This window comes from Pocillopora verrucosa, chromosome 4 (assembly GCF_036669915.1).
Source record: "Pocillopora verrucosa isolate sample1 chromosome 4, ASM3666991v2, whole genome shotgun sequence".
Taxonomy (NCBI): domain Eukaryota; kingdom Metazoa; phylum Cnidaria; class Anthozoa; order Scleractinia; family Pocilloporidae; genus Pocillopora; species Pocillopora verrucosa.
This window is the reverse complement of record NC_089315.1, coordinates 10161999-10180449: the sequence shown is the minus strand read 5'-3', so window position 1 is coordinate 10180449 and position 18451 is coordinate 10161999. Positions and strand designations below refer to the sequence as shown.

At 39.3% G+C, this 18451-nt stretch overlaps 2 protein-coding genes across 3 annotated transcripts in view; one reads left to right on the top strand and one right to left on the bottom strand.

The window, feature by feature from the left end:
- LOC136280501 (E3 ubiquitin-protein ligase rnf213-alpha-like) overlaps positions 1 to 18451 on the bottom strand; it is a 184377-nt gene that overhangs the window by 83782 nt on the left and 82144 nt on the right. The window lies entirely within an intron of this gene.
- Positions 1 to 18451, top strand: part of LOC131782630 (E3 ubiquitin-protein ligase rnf213-alpha-like) — a 53233-nt gene that overhangs the window by 20959 nt on the left and 13823 nt on the right. For both annotated transcript variants that reach the window (XM_066165802.1, XM_066165801.1), the window contains exons 33-61: positions 427 to 667; positions 1350 to 1582; positions 2170 to 2252; positions 2338 to 2471; positions 3654 to 3746; positions 4090 to 4587; positions 5047 to 5222; positions 5565 to 5787; positions 6179 to 6543; positions 7422 to 7580; positions 7671 to 7836; positions 8391 to 8461; positions 9149 to 9287; positions 9601 to 9708; positions 9865 to 9950; positions 10354 to 10542; positions 10897 to 11032; positions 11592 to 11807; positions 12215 to 12351; positions 12904 to 13430; positions 13581 to 14063; positions 14401 to 14570; positions 14833 to 15042; positions 15359 to 15561; positions 15649 to 15757; positions 15981 to 16081; positions 16334 to 16585; positions 16971 to 17082; positions 17857 to 18288. In XM_066165802.1, the coding sequence (XP_066021899.1) occupies positions 427 to 667; positions 1350 to 1582; positions 2170 to 2252; positions 2338 to 2471; positions 3654 to 3746; positions 4090 to 4587; positions 5047 to 5222; positions 5565 to 5787; positions 6179 to 6543; positions 7422 to 7580; positions 7671 to 7836; positions 8391 to 8461; positions 9149 to 9287; positions 9601 to 9708; positions 9865 to 9950; positions 10354 to 10542; positions 10897 to 11032; positions 11592 to 11807; positions 12215 to 12351; positions 12904 to 13430; positions 13581 to 14063; positions 14401 to 14570; positions 14833 to 15042; positions 15359 to 15561; positions 15649 to 15757; positions 15981 to 16081; positions 16334 to 16585; positions 16971 to 17082; positions 17857 to 18288 (6052 nt within the window). The remainder of the gene's footprint in view (positions 1 to 426; positions 668 to 1349; positions 1583 to 2169; positions 2253 to 2337; positions 2472 to 3653; positions 3747 to 4089; positions 4588 to 5046; positions 5223 to 5564; positions 5788 to 6178; positions 6544 to 7421; positions 7581 to 7670; positions 7837 to 8390; positions 8462 to 9148; positions 9288 to 9600; positions 9709 to 9864; positions 9951 to 10353; positions 10543 to 10896; positions 11033 to 11591; positions 11808 to 12214; positions 12352 to 12903; positions 13431 to 13580; positions 14064 to 14400; positions 14571 to 14832; positions 15043 to 15358; positions 15562 to 15648; positions 15758 to 15980; positions 16082 to 16333; positions 16586 to 16970; positions 17083 to 17856; positions 18289 to 18451) is intronic.

Genomic DNA, 18451 nt, shown 5'->3' with positions numbered 1-18451 from the left:
GTGATGGAGAAGGGGTCGAGAGGTTCCGGTCCGAACCCTATCTGAGTCTATGCATTGCTTCTCTCATTGCCTCTTTCTACCCTGGAGTACAAATGAGTGCCAAAGAATTGAGCAAAAAGTGAAAAAGCAATTGCTAAGAAGCTTCCTAGAGTAGACTAGCATTCCGATGTGGGGGTGAAGCGATAATCCCAAAGGTCTCCAGTTAGGAAAACTAGCGGGAACTTCATTGCATTCGTGATTTCCGTTGATTTTTTCAGTCCTTACGACCTTCACCTGTAAAAGTAAATTAAAATTAGGAAAATTTTATTTGTTTAAAGAAAAAATAATTTCTTTTCGTCACAAGGCTGATGTGAGACAATACACCCGGTTGTATGGTGTTTCGTCAATTTTTTGTTTGTTTACGCAAACTTTAAAATTGTGTTTCAGGTTTCAAAAAATCGAGCTGCTGTGCGCTGTCATGGGTATCAACTACGGACATGATCCTGATGACTCTTACGAGCTGACGGGTGATAATGTTAAGAAAATTCTTGCCATCTATATGAGGTTCAGATGTAACATTCCAGTCATAATCATGGGTGAGACAGGATGCGGAAAAACAAAACTTATTCGATATTTGTGCGGACTGCAAACAGAGGGAGTAAGACAAAGAAACATGCTGTTAATGAAGGTGAAACTAAATTTCTATTCTCGATTCAGTGTAGTTATTAAGCAACTTTTGGAGATTTGTGTTGATATTACTGCCGGCATCTTGGAACACTAAAGTTAAGAGTACTGTCAGTAGCACTCTGTTTCTGTGTGTGGCATTGTTCTCTCTTCAGGAAAATGAAGCAATAAAATGTAGTAGTTCTCGCAGAAACCTCCTGAACGGGTAAACCAAGAATACCAAATTTTTCGGCGACATGACACAGAGAGATAGAAATTTGTTCAGGGTTATCTTTTTCTAAGCTTTAGACAGTGTAGTTGAAGCGGGTGTCTGAAGACGGGGTATTCAGACAGTGGGATCTGTGTTGAGGGGCAAACCTTCTTCTTACTCTCTTGCTCTGGTTGCTGTTGGCTTCATGCCTCCGCTAGCCTCATTGGTTATTCAAGCACCCGGTACTGTAATATTATTTTTCAGAGGATGTTTTACTGGTAGGTTGGGCATGGAAGAGTACAAATTAAAAGTTAATGGTTTTTGTTGTCCCCTTAGATACATATTTTACGGCAAAGAAGCGCAGTAACAAAAAGATGAGGAGAAACCCAGCAGTAACACTTTCAAAGCTTCCTTGAGAAATGTAACCGCGAACTTGAAAAGTTGCAATGTCCTTACAACATAACCTGATGTTTGTCATTGTTTTCGCTTTCTTTAGGTCCATGGCGGTACCACTTACAAAGACATAGAAAGAAATGTCCTTCAAGCCGAGGCAATGGCTATTAATAACAAACATGAAGGCGAAAATATCGACACCGTTTTGTTTTTTGATGAGGCAAATACCACCGAAGCTTTGGGGATGATTAAAGAGATTATGGTGGACCGAAAATGTAATGGTCGGCCCCTGAGTGACAGTTTGAAATTCATCGTGGCTTGCAATCCGTATCGAAAGTAAGTCTTGTCTTTACAATGTAAAATTGGTGATTATGAAGTAAAATGTAATAAAGGGCAAACGTCGTGGGGAAAACAGTTATTAAGCAACTCAAGGGAAGGAAGCGGCTAGCAGTCTGGATGGCGTTGTGTTCTAAGGCCAAGCACTGCTCTCCAACCGCGATCAACAGAGGATAAACAAGGTATTCTATCAAGCAGGTAGTACGAACAAGTAATGTATTTCAAGTTTGGCACTTACTGTGGCTCGTGAGTGCCATTTTGAATGAAATTAAAAGTTGTTATTCCTATAAACTTTGGATCTGGATCCGTAGTGATAACTTTGGAATCGCAGTTGTAACTTTGGATTCGCAGTTGTGACGTTTTCAACAGTATCCACTATATTTAGAATGTCCCTTTTAGGCCTTCATAAGCAGTTTAAGCGTGACTGACTGCACTAAGGGTTTTCGGCTAATTTACTGTCAATGCCGTGGTCGTTAATTTTTAAACCAGCCACAAAATACGATCACTAAGTTACCATGACCTAAGTTAGTTGCCTATTGCATCATATAAACCAACACCAAAACCTTATTTAGAAAAATTTTTGGCAGGCACACGGACAAAATGATACAGAAACTAGAATCCGCAGGATTGGGCTATCATGTGACAGCTGAAGAAACTGCTGAACGCCTCGGTAAGAATGAGAGATTCCGTGTGAAAGACATCAAGAAAATAACCTGGTCTGATTTGTTTTCTACGGTTTCTTTTCTATCATATAGGTAAAATCCCATTGCGTCATCTTGTTTATCGTGTCCATGCAATACCAGAGAGCATGCGTAGTCTAGTCTGGGATTTTGGACAGTTGAAACCGGAAGTAGAAGAGCTTTACACCCAACAGATTGTGAGGAGATATGTAAGTAGATGTCATTGTAGAGCGGGTAAAATCCGGCAGTGTATCCCAAAAAATTTCAAATGAAAAAACACGCTCTCCGATAAACTGTTCGATTCCTTTCGTTTGGTACGAACAAAATACCCAGTGCCCAAATCATAAAAAGGTTTATAGTTAACGAGGCCAAAGTACATGTGAACTGGATTTGATTAAGCTTGACAAAAATTCGATAACTAACTCTGATTTGATAGATGAGGGGTCATACTCACGCGAATTTTTTGATGATTGCTTTTAGTTTCACGAGAGTAATATCCTCTGTTTCTCTTGTCTCATCGCAACTTTCGAGAAATTTCTTGAAGATCTTTAGATCAGACAGCGTTTTGTTTTTGGCGTTCCCGTTCCCTTTCCTTCGCAAAATGCATTTACATCTTCGGCGCTTACCACAGAAAATCTAGCGGCGGCCAGTACTCTAAGCAACGAAAATATCAAGATCATTCAGCGAAGTTTGAAAATGTTGGAATCGTGATGTTGTTACTCAATGTGACCCTTGTTGTTGCATACTATAAATGCGCCACTCGGTTCCCGGATGTTGTGGTCATATTGATTCTACGAGTGCTTTAGTTCTCAGCAAAACACTGCTGTCTATATAATTATGTTCATAATCCCTATGACCCCTAAGAATGACTAGCATCTAATTTCTCCATAAAATCTGAGGTCACTTGATGAAAGGAAATGTTAAAGAAGCTCTTGATTGTTTAACGAATTCTCCGCTTTGTCAACACCTTAGGAAATATGTGTAAGGGGCAGTATGGAGAATATGCATACTAATGTTGGGATGTAGAGGATTATTTTTAGCGCTAAATAGAGTTATCTGAAATGATTATTCTTCATTCGCTCGCGTGCCGTTGGTCTAAACCTCAACAAGAGACCTAACATGCTTAAGCCAAAATTATAACTGAAAACTATAAAGGGCGGCTGGTATATCGGCTGATAATGTCCGCGGCTGAAAGATTGTCCTAAAAATGAAAAGTTACCCTTAAAGCAAAACTTCGAGGGCAAATGTTAAATTTCAAGGAAATATTTTTCAGTGGGGAAAAAACCAGACGAAATCCAAAAACTACCGGTTAAAGCGCTTAATTCAATAGAGCCCCAGCTAATTTCTATTATTAACACTTCAATTTTGTGCGAAATTATAATCTATTTCAGGTTGCTCAAGGTCGTCTACCCGGAGATGAAAACTTAGTCAGTGTCATAGCAAGTGTTTTAGCAGCTTCCCAGAGATTCATGAGAAAGAAAAAGGTGTTTTGCTAATTGAACAATAGCAAGTTATCAGCCTTGTTCAATGAAAATTAGTATTTTATTGACCTGATCTTTTAGTTTCGCTTTTATTTTTTGAGAGCCTGCTATCAAATTTCTGGTAGGTTTGTTGGTAATATGTCTGTTTTTGTGCAAAGTCTTTTTTATTTAAACTTGTTTCGATAGGAGATTGGTGTAACATAATGAAATATGTAGTACAGTGGATGACATCGTATTTTAATGGGTTTTCCCTAATATTCTTGAAGAAAGTAGCGCTTTGTTGTAGCCTGAATACGAAAAGATCCTTATCGTTTCTTACAAACTGGTTTAAAATTTTCATTTGCAGGATGAATGCAGCTTTGTCAGCTTACGTGACGTCAAAAGAGCCATGGAGGTCATGCTGTGGTTTCACGAACACTTTCAGCACTTTTCTTCTTTGATGCAAGAGAAGGAAAGTGACAATGAAGACGATGGCGAGAATGAAGGCGAAACCGAATTTCATGTGCTGCAACCCAATCTGAAAGAAGAACCACCCGCTTATGTTGACGAGCTATCCGTACTGAAAGAAGAAGAACATGCAAGTTTCAGAGTGGAAAGGCGAAAGCTTATTGATCACTCGGGCAGGGTTAATCCTCTCAAAGAAGAGGTTACCGTCAAAAGAGAAATAGACGAGGGATCAACCTGGTTCGAGTCCATTTTAAAGCGGATCCCCCCTGCTGCTCCTAGAAAAGAACGGGTTATTCTTCCAGAAGAAACTCACACAGATTCAAAGCCTCCTCGATTCGATCTATCTAATGCGCTCGAGCTTGAAGAATCTTATAGCGGACTGTTCCCCGAAGAAAACGTAATTCACACTTTTACTAAAGACTATTTTTAATTCTGGTGAAGACACTTTATGTTTCAATTGTGTTAATTACCAAGCGCATAACTTCGTTTTGCTGTTATGTGTACTTTTAATCTCATACGAAAAACATTTTCTTTATGAACCTCACAATCGACTGTTGAGTAATATTAGGGCCGCGATCAACTCAAGCGCAGGCGTCATCACGCCTTGACATTATCAGACCTCGTCACCATGTCACCTTCCAATAAATCTTTTGATTACATGTTTGGTTTTAGACTTCGGAATACAGAACTTACCATTGTATTATTCGAGGAATTTAGGAGGTTGATGTATTTTTTTGAAAGCAAGCAAATTGAGGTCTGAATGTTAATTTCATCAATGTTCACTGCGCAAAAACTAAGTCGACGTATTTTCTGTTTTCGGAAACTAGTGATCCCATTTATCATTTGTCATTATTAGGGAGATGTCAATGACAGGATTGACCCAGTAACCTGGTCTTTAATTCTTGCACTTGGTGTTTGTTACCAAGCACGGTTAACAGAAAGGGAGGAATACCGCGAGGCAATAGCAGAATCATTCCGACCACCATGCAGGCTTCCTGGTGGAGCTGAGAGAATTGAAAGAGAAATTTCTCGGTAACGTCATTACTTTGTTGAAGATAGACATACATGTGTATATGTTGTTTGGAAGGGATGCTGTTTGAACTTCCTTTCAAAGCTCTTTCAACTCTAGCTATGTTCTTTTTTTCTCTAAGATTCTTTCTCATTTTACTGAAATGGTTATTTGGCTGAACAGCTACGAAAAAAAAACATTTTTTGCCAGCTTGCCAGAAAGCGGGAATTTTTTCCTTTATGTTGTTTCACCATTCGAGGAGACAAATTTAAAGTAAAGTGTAAGTCATTGGTAATCATTTATGTGAGTCAGTTCTTTGTGATGAAGATGATGGTAAATACTGATATCTACGTTTCCTTATGAAGATGTCAAGAAACTTTGATGGGGGAGTTAGAAATTGGACCCAACATTGCTCGCAACGAAGCCCTTAGTGAAAATGTGTTTATGATGGTGGTGTGTATTGAGCTCAGGATCCCATTATTTGTGGTTGGAAAACCGGGCAGCTCAAAATCTCTGGCTAAGACCGTCGTCGCTGATAACATGCAGGGAGCAAGATCCAGATCTGACCTTTTCAAAAAGTTTAAGCAGGTAAGACCGAAGCACAAAGTGCTAATAAAACGATAACGATAATAACAGTATACTATTGATAATAGTACTTATAATTGAAAAAAAAACCTTTAACTCTTTTGGAATTGTTTCTGTCTCTTGTAGGTTGTAACTGTGTAAATTTAGTACTATGGTATATTTCTTTGAACGCCTCGTTCGAGAATATTCGTATCCGAGAGCTTTTTATCATTTACTCAAATGAAAGAGTTTAGACACATACGAACCACGGATAACATTTTGAGATGCTATTTCGTAGTGTATAAGGTTTCTGACTGTTTTCTTTTCTCTTCAAATAAATTTTTTACAAGTTAGGTTTTACAGTACATTGTAGGAACCACGGAATTTAATCAAGTGCTTCCATTTTTTATCATAGATTCAGTTGGTTTCGTACCAGTGTAGCCCTCAGTCCACCCCTGAGGGGATACTTGCAACATTTAAACAATGCAGTGAACTTCAGGAAAGTAAGAACGAGCAGACAACTTCAGACACATTTGCCTCTGTGGTAGTGCTAGATGAGGTCGGATTGGCAGAGGACTCACCAAAAATGCCCTTGAAAACTCTACATCCCCTGCTAGATGATGACCAAAACGACGAGTTTGTGATCCAGTCTGGAAAGAGTTTTACAAGAGTTGCTTTCATTGGTTTGTCCAACTGGGCGCTGGACCCAGCCAAGATGAACCGTGGGATAATGCTTTGCCGTAATGAACCTGATGGTGACGAACTGGAGGCGACTGCCAGGTAATTTTGTAAAGATTCCATGATATTTTTGATTCACGTTTAAATTATCTATTTGATATCAAGAATGTCTAGAGTATCCCTTACATGCAAAAATTGCATTAGGTAGGCTAGCGCAGTGATGTAATGAGGTGCTCATTCAACAAGTCAAAGGAAACTTTTCTTCGTGAACCACTGCATGATAAAGCAAACGAACGGGGGTATTATGGTATGACGGAACGCCAGAGAAACTATAAATTGACCACAAAAAATCAACAATTTGCTCCAACGAGAGGCTAAAGCTCGGAATGGCAGCTTTTCTAGCCGACCCAAGGTGACTTATATTTGATAATCAATTAATTGTTTTAATGATTAAGAAGCACATGGAAGCAGTTTAGCAAAGACATTTTTAGGCGTGGGCAATGACCGCAAATTGAATGCAACTGGAAGTTCGAAGCGGACGATAAATTTGTCGCAAGCACCAAGGAAAGCGTCAGTTTACTTCCTTTTTCCCTTCGATCGTCGAAATTTCTTTTTATAAGAAATTTGTTTTCGAGCGGAGCTAAATCAGGCTCTCTCTTAGATGTTGATAAAGAACAAGTACGCTTAAAACGACTCATATAGGGAAGGTGCATCATTTTTCAAGGTGATTTGTAGATGACCATACGGAGGATAGGAAATCTCTCTTTCAGGCCATTACCCATTTTGTTTCCAACTTATTCTGTAATCAACATGCAAGCCTACTAAATCATATTAATTTTCGAAAGACGCCTAAGGTTTACGCATCGATTAAGTTTCGTAGATTGTTAGGAAAGCAAACTGGATATAAAACATTGTTATCAAAATGTCTTATATAAGACCGTTCATCATCTTCGATTTAAGCTATATATTGATTATTGCAGGGGTATTTGTGGATGTAATGAGGACATACTGACACATATAGAACATCTTATATCCCCGTTGGTCCGTGGCTACAAAGACCTTTACGCCAAACAGAAAACATTGAAGAAACTGACAGAGGGAAAGAAAGATGAATTTTTTGGACTGCGAGATTTCTACAGGTTTGATTGTGTTGACCTGATCTGATTATGTTTTGAACTAATTTTTCGAAGAATTTCAGCTAATTGCTCATTGCTTTTGTTTTAATTCAGTCTCATTAAAATGATCGTCTGCATCGCAAAAGAGCAGCAACGCCGACCAAACTGGGAAGAGCTCGAACAGACTATTAAGAGAAACTTCAGTGGCCTTCTAGAGGAGGATTTTAACCCTGTGAGAATTCTTATGGATCATATTGGTTTTCCTGAGGAATATTTTCAGGTTAAAACACTTTTTTCTTTATTGTCTGAAATAAGAACTTCATGCTTCAAAACCGGTTTTATCGTCTCTTATCTGACACCGAAGTTCTATTTTTTAGAAATGTCTTAAAAACAGAAATACTAATTTCCGGAGGACTTGCATTAAAATTTACCAAGCAGTGAACTTTCATGTTCATCACAGATGTTTATGCCGTCGGTTTACACGGCGAAATTAGATTACGGTGGATAAGCGAAATGTCGATTTAAATCAAATACATACTGTTTTATGCCCCTTGATTTCTCAGATCACATACTTAAGATGAATTTTTAGTAAGGCTTAAACCATTTTCATTTAAATAACAGCCCAAGAGTACCTCTGATGGTAATTCGTTTGGGACACACTTCGGTGGTAATCGAGCTAATGTTAGATCTGTTTTAGAGGATATCCCAAGGATACTTCTTATGGGCCTTCGACGATCACGCACTTTAAAAACCGCAATTTACCTCATATTCGTAACCACCAAGATGATAATTGTTTCCACTTGTTACATTGTTTAAACCTCCCATAACTTACAGGATGAAGAACGTACAGAAGTTGACTCTCTAGATCTTATAAGGGCAAGCCTGAATCGGGAAAGCGTAATGGGGTAAGTCTGATACCGCTTTGTTTACAATTCTTTGGTAGAAAATAGGAGATCTTTAGACATGTATTTCCTGGAGTTTTGTCTTATTTGACAATGTGACCATGTGACCTGTTCCAATTAAGAGGTACACCTCCCGTTCAATATACTCAATTGATATCAACGTCATGGATTAATCATTTCCTAGCCAATACAAGCATGTCAGATTACTATTTTAAAATCATTTGACGTACTGCCGTATGAAGAAATATACTCCTCGTTGCTTGACACGGTTTTAATTATCGTACAACGATAAAGGAGTCCTACGATACAAATAACAACCGAATTATACTAAAATACAGTCCTTATAAGCTCACAATAAAAACGATGCATATACCTAGAGATGATATGCAATGTAAGATGGCTAACTTGCAATAGTAAAGCGGTAAGTAGAGTTCCGATCCAACGTAGATAGAGAAATACATATTTCCTCGAACGTAAGAACGTAAACACAAAATGGCTGACTCCCTTGAACCGGTCAGCGGTTATGATAGTTCCTAGGCCCTAGCGGCCACGTCGTCTCTTCACCGTACATGGCCCGTCAGTGCAAATCCCACCATTCTGTCTTGACCAAATACTCACATGAAATTCAAAGGCGATATCCCTTATCATTTGCTCAAAAAGGTTTGCAGTGTCTTTTTTTTTTTTTTATAGAGATGGACGGTATCTGCTCATCATGACTGAGAACTTTGCAGCTTTGCCAAGAATAAAACAGCTTTTGTTGGAACAGGACGAGGAAGAACCATACGTTATATTCGGTAGTGGCTTCCCTAAAGACCAGCTATTCACACAGGTGAAAATTATGCGCTATATGTCACATGTCACTTTTACTCTCTCAGCCTGTGTATCTGTTTATTATCTGTGCCATTGCCTGTATCACCTCATCACTGCTTGTATATCTCTCTACCTGATGTCTGTCTCTCTCTGTCTGCTTGTCTATCTGCCTACTTGTTTAAGTGTGTGTCTTTCTGTCTCTTTAATGTTTCGGTTGCTTTAGCCATTTCCTTTTCTGTCGCGTTCACTCACTGATAACTGGAAATTTATTGATTGACACAATCATTAGGTCAGTGCCATAACCAAAGATTGTATAAACGTAACTTCTGCAGGTTTGCCGAAACATCAACCGTGTTAAGATGTGTATGGAGACAGGCAGAACAGTAATTTTGCTCAATCTTGAAAACCTGTATGAAAGCCTCTACGACGCCTTGAATCAGGTCAGTCAAAATCGTACAATACAACGCATGACGTGACTTTTCTATACTTTGCCATGCGAATGTACCTCAGCCTCTGGTGCACCAAAAAGTGATAACTATACTTTTTCGTAATCCTTTAAGCTTTCTCTTAAATTTGTTTTGAAACTGTGTTTTTAGTATTACGTCTCTTTTGGAGGAAAGAAATATGTCGATCTTGGGCTAGGGAATAACCGAGTCAAATGCCGCGTTCACCGAAATTTCAGGTAATTATGTCTTGGATCAGTAATCATGACCAGTATTACGAAGAGATAAGAATTATAGTCTATATCAGATTAGCAGGCCATCATGCACTTTTGAGATTAAAGCTCCAAACTTAGAATTGTACCCATTACTTCGTGAATGTTTTGCTAAATAGGGTTACAATACTTATTCAATCTAAAGGAAAGGCGTTTCTGCCAAGAATATTTTAGGAACGTAATTTGATTTCCGTCAAACTTTATCAAACTCGAAACAAAATACTGGCTGTATGTGAGGGTTGAAGTAGAGTGAAAGAAATCCTTTTGTGAGCAGCTGTTAATAACATTATGTGGTACAACAGCTTGTACACATTTACAAAGGTACTGCTTATTTCAAACGAAGAACTGTTGCAATCATTCTTTTCAACAGGCTTATTGTCATTGCTGAAAAGGACGTGGTTTACAACAAGTTTCCCATCCCTCTGATCAACCGCTTGGAGAAACACTTCCTTGTTATGTCATCTGGCCTCACCAAGCTTCAGGAGGAACTGACCAGGGAATTGGAAGATTGGGTTGAGGATTTTGCGCCTATATTGCATCGGACCCACGAGAAACAGAGGTTGTTTCAAAATAAGATTCCTTTGAACCAGTTTGCATCTCTCTTCTTTTCTTCTGTTTGGTTTTGTTTGTCGTTGTTACTTGTAAAGCTATCTAAATCTTCTCATTTCCTAAAATATTACAAGAGGAAGGTGACATTCACGTTATTCATTACAGGTGTTGTTACTTATGCCTAAATGCATAATTTGAATTAATACTGATGCAGTTTGAAGTATTTTAAGACTGGACCATGTCTTCGTGGCAGGTTCCAATTGAATTTTCATTCCCATTAATTGAATATATTGCGGTTCCACGTTTCCTACTCTGTTGATGACAAATTTGCCGCATTTAGCATCTAATCTTTTTCCTTATTAAGAACATTCACTAAAGGAGATGCTTTTATTGGTTACCACGGGGACACTGTCCCGGCCGTAGTTTTGCAAGTTTGTGCTGAGCTTCATTACGACGGGACCTCCCCGACAGATCAAGATAGGGAGTCTTGGATGGAAGAAGTAAGTTGTACTACGAGAGAGAGGAAATGCTATACACGATTGTCCATGAGGTTTAGCTATCTGCATGAACAATCCCAGTAAAGAAAACATGGTTTGCATCTCTTTTAGGCCTCTTATTAGGGTACTTACCCTTCATACGGAAATACCATCCGTACAGCTGAAATGGTTTGTTGGCCTTTAGGACATTTTGTAAGCACGAACCATCAGTTTGGGATAAGAGTGCTGTTTCCTGTTCACTGGATCTTCGCATGTAGCTTCCTCTTTTTCTTTCTTCTGAAAAGCCTGGAGGGTTTGTGTCCATGATTGATATCCCAGCTGTTGTTTACTCAGCTGCTGTTTTCTGCTTAAACTCACAATGACTTTGTCAGATTCCATGGGCCCTGCTGTTCAATGGGTGGATTACGCTATCCAACGGATAAGTGTTAACAAAACGTATTGCGCTATCCACTGGATATAGATTAATCCACTGGATAGCGCTACTCACCCTTTGAACAACCGGGGCCAGGATGAAGGTAAGAATGCCGTTTTTGTATGTATTTAAAGTTTTATTTTCCTCCAGGTGCTTTGCATATGTAAGGAGCGTTTGCTACAGTGTGCGACTCCCGACTCTGTTGCTCGTCTCCGTTTCTCACGTCTTAGCCAAGACGCAGACGAATTATGGACGACGTACTTCCGTAAGCAAGAACACTCGAGCCTGGCCAACTTTTTAGAAAAAGAAGTCGGGCCTACTAACTTTGGTGCATTTGGAATGTCTAAAGCGTCATTTCGTGCCCAAGTAAGAAAATTAGATTCTCTAAAAAAAGTTCCTGCTTAAACATTTCGTTAGCTGAACTTTGATCGTTCGATTAATCTGTCAAAATTGTCACATGACTGTCTAAGGTAAGAACTCGGCTGGGGATTAAATATTAAACAAGGTGATGCATTTTCTCGAGCTGAGCAACAAATTTTGGGTCCTTGGAATTTTTTTTGGTAGGTTTCGCAAATGCCAGCGACATTTTTCTGCCAAATTTTCTCAGCAATCTTCGCTAGAATGTCTCACCACTGAGAAACTTCAAACAGGGTTCATTTCTCCAAATTTAGTTCGTATTACTTTTGCTCAGTTCTGTAGTAATCAGTAAAATCTATCTTGACATGAATAAATGGAATAGGATGAGCTTCTTTCTAATCGTTATTTTTTCCCAGATTTCGACACACTCTCGTCTTCTGACAGATCGAGACATTCCTGCAATTGCCAATGCTGTTAACGTGCATCCAAGTTCAGTAAAGTGTGTCTCACTGCAGAAGTTCCAAACTGAACAGCAATTCTGCAACAGTATAGGGTAACAACTAGATTTGAGTATCTTTTCAGTAGAGTTTAGACAAATAGCTTCAAAAAGGAAACAACGATAGTGGTAGAAATTTTCCCAATAGAGCAACAATAACAATACTATTATATTATAACATTACTCTCCTGCTATAAAACAAAATCAGTGCTAATACCTTGGATGAAAGAGGATAAATCTGCAATACTCAAAATTGAAATGTACTTAATCAGATAACTGATTATTATAAAAGGGCTGCGTTAATAAGATTATTAACAAAAACCCATCTGTGTAATATTATGTTAAGCGCCAGGTTACTAAGCCAATCAAAAAGCGTAGTCAAGCGACACGAATGCAACCCCAATAATTTTTAACACTCATTTGAAAAATGCTCTAAACCTGAGAAAACATAACTCGTTTCAATGTAAAAAAGGCACTTAGCTGGTTAATGCACGTTAAACTATTCTTAAAACACCACCACGAGATATCTCTATACTTTTTACACAAGGCAAAGTCTTCCAGAGGCGTCAACTAATTTAAAAATTCAAATGTTAATTGTATATTACACAGGAGAGACTTCTGGGCCAAGCTCGGAGGAAGGAAGAGCCTGTTAATTGTTCAGTGTGATTCCACAGACCAAAACCTGAATTTGGTAGCATGCTCTCGTCATTTGCTCATAGAAGAGTTTCGGGAAATGGAGAAAGAATTGGGGGAAATGGACAAAGATTCGGAGGAGGATTTTACAAGTTGCAGCCACGTTCTAATGATTGTACAGCTGCCTAGAGTGGCAGGTGGCTGTAGAGAGTTCGTTGGTGTGCAAGGGGAAGAATGGTTGTCTGTTCACATCGACGAGTTATGCCCTCCAAGTGAGGAAATACCACCGATTGAAGCACTGATGGACCGTTCAGTCAGTGAAATTTTCGAAGGTGCCCTTAACGAGACAGAGAAGACAGAAAATCATCTGACTGTCTGCCAAGTTCTGACAAGTTGCGTGCAGATAGCGGCCAGCAAGATCGAGGATGATGAATCGACGCTTAAAAGAGCAACCAGAAGGATTGAATTGCTGCTTGACTTACTTTCGTCTGGAACGAGCACTGGTAAGATCCTCGAAATATTCTTCATAGATTTACTGTTATCCCCCCCCCCCTGCTTCCCGAAAAAAAATATTTTGGCGAAATTTAGTTGTTAATTACAAGTTCAATCTTAGCTCCATAATAAAAAAGAAACCTAGTATTTCCTTTTTTCAGGAAAAAAGGATGACAACCGTTTTGAGATGGTGTTGGCAAAACGACTTCATGAACTACTAGAAGAAAGAGATCAGCGAGCACCAAAAGAGGGAAAGGAGTGGCTCGAGGACGAGGCTAAATCGTGCACCGTGAAGGAAACTGGAACATTCAAAAAAGCACTTTGGCGCCGTTTCCAGTCTGTTGTGGCTCCTATTCTGGCTGAAGTCATCGCATATATCGATCGCGACGAAAACCTTGAACTGGCTGCCAGTGAACACCCTTGGGTATCACGTCTCTGGTTGAACATGTTTGAAGACGACTCCTTTACTGATCTCAATTATAGAATGTTTATGTCTCGAGAGGAAGATGTGGAGAGAGTCCGAAGTAAAGTTCCAGTTTTAAAATCAGGTTATCGATCGCATGTCTTTAAATGCAGGTTTCCATTTTCGTGGCTCCTCAAAAAGCGCATAGACGAGATGTATCGAGAGGCCAGAAGTATTGCAGGTGAGTTTCATTAAGTTGAGGCCTTACTCTTTTTCAACCCCTTTCGTCACGTCTTGTCTCTTGTTACCGTAAACGCCGTGTTAAGCCCCCTTCTTTCTGAAGACCGCATTCCCATATGAAGCTTCAAGGTTTCTATAAGCTCCTCCACTCTAATAAGCCACCCTCCCACCCCCTGTTCATGAAAAAGAAACATCATTAACAGTTTTGCTAAGAAATTTGTCTGTAAACGATTAGCGTTTGTACATTTAGGCTAAGAAGCATTCAACATTAAAAATATACCTATATTCGAAAGCCAAATTTAGTTTTTGGCATTAACAAATCCCTCCTTATTTGTTAGAAAACTCTCATGAAACCCTCATTGAATGCCTGCGGAGGTTGTTGGACAATTCAAGCATGCGGCGCATTGTTTCTGAGGCTACCTCAGAGGGCGGCGAAGATTCAGTGGTTCGTTATTTGCATGACTTTACACGGATGGTGTACAAACCTCAAGATGACCCTGAGACTGAGGTAATAGTGTAAGAGGACGTCCGTCGTGGTGTATTAGATTCGTGTCCACGTAATACTTATGTGGCTTATTGAGGAGAATACTTGGCTATTTAAGTTTCAATCACAGCATCGTTTTCTCTTCACTTTTGACTGATTGAGTTTTTGTTGGATGCGTCACCTCGTTTTAATCCACAAATTAATTAAGTTAAAAAATTAATTACAAAAGATTTTATTTTCATGTCTAAACCATTTAATGAGCTGTAAGATCCTTTGTCCTCTTTAGATTGTTCAAAGAGCGATTACAGCCGCTGCAAAAGAGCTTCATATCCAGAGATGCTCACCAGATGATAGGTTTGCCATGGATTTTGCACTAGTTCATGTGGCACATTCTCGTATTCAGCAGCGCCTCAACTGCTTATCCCTGTTTCTTCGAGCCACGCCTGACCTTGCAGAGCACCTCAGAAACAGTTTTTCTTGGGATGAAAACGAAATGGTATGCATCGGTTTGTTTAAAAGTTATCATAGTCATTGAACCTGTGGATTTTTCAGGTACGCTTTGGCATGTTTTTGCATTTGTTTTTTGTGGAGGTTTTTTTCCTGCGTTAGGCTAATCAGTTGATTACGTGAGGGGAAAAGCGATCGAAAACTCTCTAATGCTAACAAAATTAATTAGTTCATACGATGGTTAGTTCATAGGTAGAGGATTTTATCAGCCTTCCTACCCAGTAGGAAGGCTAATCGCAGCGAGTCGAGCAAATGTGCATGTAATAAATTTTACATTTACATGGAAATAAACATTCCTTTCTCAGAATGTTGATGCAATTGCTCTGCAAATGTGCTTGGAGCGTATGGAGCCCCATGCAGAGGAATTAAAGACCACCTCACAGAGACAGGCTTGGTGTGACTCAGTTTTGTCAGTGAAAATCCCAGTGGAAGAAATGATCGGCAAGAGGACAACCGAAGACAAGACACGTGTTGGAGGAAAGACTGAGTCCATGCTGATACAGTGCAGGTACTTTTTATAATTTAATTTTTTCATGTCATTCTTGTGCTCTCGAGTTAGTCAGTTTATCTTGCCGCTATTTCGCTCTAATTTCAGATCTATGTGGCAACGCCTGAGTGCCGTCAGACTACTTATCGAGCACGTGTATCCATCTCAAGATTCAAAAGATTCTAGAGATTTGCGGAGCATTTTGAAACTTTGGAAGGTAGCTGTCACATTCCAACTAGGTTTTTTAACAATAAATAAATTGCAGACTATCAGATAACTGAAAGCCAGTTGTAAACCTCTTTGGAGATAACTCTTTCGCAGGGAAACGGAACGCAAAACGATATATTAAGATAAACAGTACATAATAATTTCATAAATTTGTATTTAACTTTTCAGTGCCTTTTGATTACTAAGTGACTCAGAGACTTGATCGTTTTTAGGCCCTTGGTGAAGAAACAGATTTTACAAAGGCAGATTCCCTCAACACTATTGAACGTTTTTTACTAAACTGCACGGAGGATTCACTTCCGGTACTTCAAGAGTAAGTAGCAACTAATATTGCTTTAAATCCGAGTTCACTTTCCAATAAACAGCTGCTAGAAATGCTTCTATGTTCAGTGTTTATTATAAAGCAAAACGCCAAGGATAAGGCACGAGAAGTCATCATAGTGAAAATGGGAAATCATGATTACAGCATGTAAATCGTGTGACCAGTGTTGTTAGCTCAGTTTTAATATTTCATCTAATATTCTCTTACGTTCTCATGCAGTTTTAATACTAATGTTTCTACTAGAAATGAAGACCCTGAAATGCAGGCTAAATTTATCCACCGTTGCAACGCGTTCTTCATGGAGATTGTATCACTGTTTTGCTTTGGAGACGATGTGCGTAATTTGGATCCCGACGTATTTGAAATGCTCATGAGATATGTTACAAGAGCACATTCTGCTGGTGCACCAAGAGAATTTTCAATTTCTCTTGAATTTGGAGCAGACAGCAGTCCTGTTGTGAGATCATTCCTCTTGCAACAGCTTATCAATTCAAGGTGTGTCTTTCTAAATATATTTTTAATGCGTTTATCGACTTTATTTAGTAAATATTTTGCAGATACCACGATAAAGTCGACTGTAATGACGAAGGTCGCAGAGCTAATGCTTTCCATGGCCTTAGTGCGTGGTCTGACTGTAACTTACCTTTTACACTTAATAGTGCATTTGCTCTTTCTCATATGTACTTTCCTCGTCTTGTGAACAAAAAAAGCATCCTACTCTTTCGCATGTGAAGCAATCTTCAACTTCTGTATTCATATCGAGTTGTCTTCATCGCCAGAACTATTTTACCTTTCAGAGTTTCTCATATTAATTCAGTGAATCCATTAGAAACAATTTCATATCAGTTAATTTTTTTATCGTGAAACAATATCCAAATAGTGACGAAAAAGCCAAGAAACACCTGGAGCGCTTCCTCTTCGAGGCTCAAGGCCTGTCTTCAGAGGTGCCTCATATCCTGAATGTTTGTCTACTTGCTCTGCAGTGTATGGAGGTACATATGGATTTATATTTATTTGAAACAAAGCTAACCTTATGGTAGAAGATAGTGCTTCAAGACAAATGTTTATTTAGTACAAAAAAACTACCAAAACATGTTACCACAAGGGAAACAACATTTAAAATACACTGCTGTTATGATACCGAAGAGATCAAAGCGAGTAATGGATGAGCAAAAGAGAGGCGAAAAGGCTAGTTTTCACAGGTAACGGAGTCGGAGAGGGAGTATAAGTCGGAGTCGCACGCTGAGTCAGAAACTTGATATAATCGGTTTCATTTCAGTCTAATTCCGCTTATGACTCCAACGCTTGTGTCTACGTGAATACTAAATTGTCAGACTCGTAGGTAGACGAGTTGATTCGGGTGTAGCCTGGAGCGAGTCTAGTTTCTTAACATAACAGCAACAACTTGAGCATGGAAGCAGGTTTGAATGGTGATTTACTACAATATTCTCATAACGATCGTTTACATACGTTTTGCTCCATCTCCTCGTTTCTTCCATTATATTAATTGTTGGAGAGTAGAGTTACGAAAAGAATTGTAGCAAAACACGACGAGACTCTGCGCAAATGTCATGTTACTAACAGTAGAAATTAGACAGAGCTAGTGCGTGAGCTGTGTTATGTCCTCCAATTGGGAATTGTAGACCGGATGAAAATTTTAGAAAATAGAGAGTTGATTGATGGGAAGCACTTTTTATTTAATGGAATTGCATTTTATCAAATGAAGTTTAAAAAACTCTTCACTTTGGGCTTATTTTAATCTGCAGAATTCCTGCGCTAGTACTTTAGCCATGTGCGCCAGCCTCGATCTTCCACTGCAAATTGGTAGCCTTAACAAGATTTGTCAAGATGCACTCAGCATCTTACAAGAAGATTTCACAAGTTTTGAAGAAATGCAGGTGGATTCTTTGGAAGCGGTGGCTAAAGCACGCTGTAGTTTAGGAATGGCGGCGCACTACCTGTACATGAGCTGTGTTAACGACGACGAAAAGTGGCTCCAAAGGGAAACGCGAGCCGCAATGGAATTCTTCCTCAACACTGTTAGGGCACTTTGCTCATTGGGTCCGACAGGTTCCAAATCTCCTGCCCTCTTTCTGCTCAAACAGCTGGTTAAACGCTACGGAGGACATGCCATTGTAACTGTGTCTCAAAAGCCAGAACTTTCGTGGATTGTTCCCGCTGAATTTCAACGAAATGAGGTGGGGCTGTCAATCGGTGCTTGTAACACTGCATATTTATCTATAGTTTGCATAATTAATGTTCCAGTTTGATTATAATCTTATATATTGTAACCCCCAACCCATCCCCCCCTCCCCCCACCCACCCATCCAACTTGCTTCACAGGCCCATTGACTCACAGCA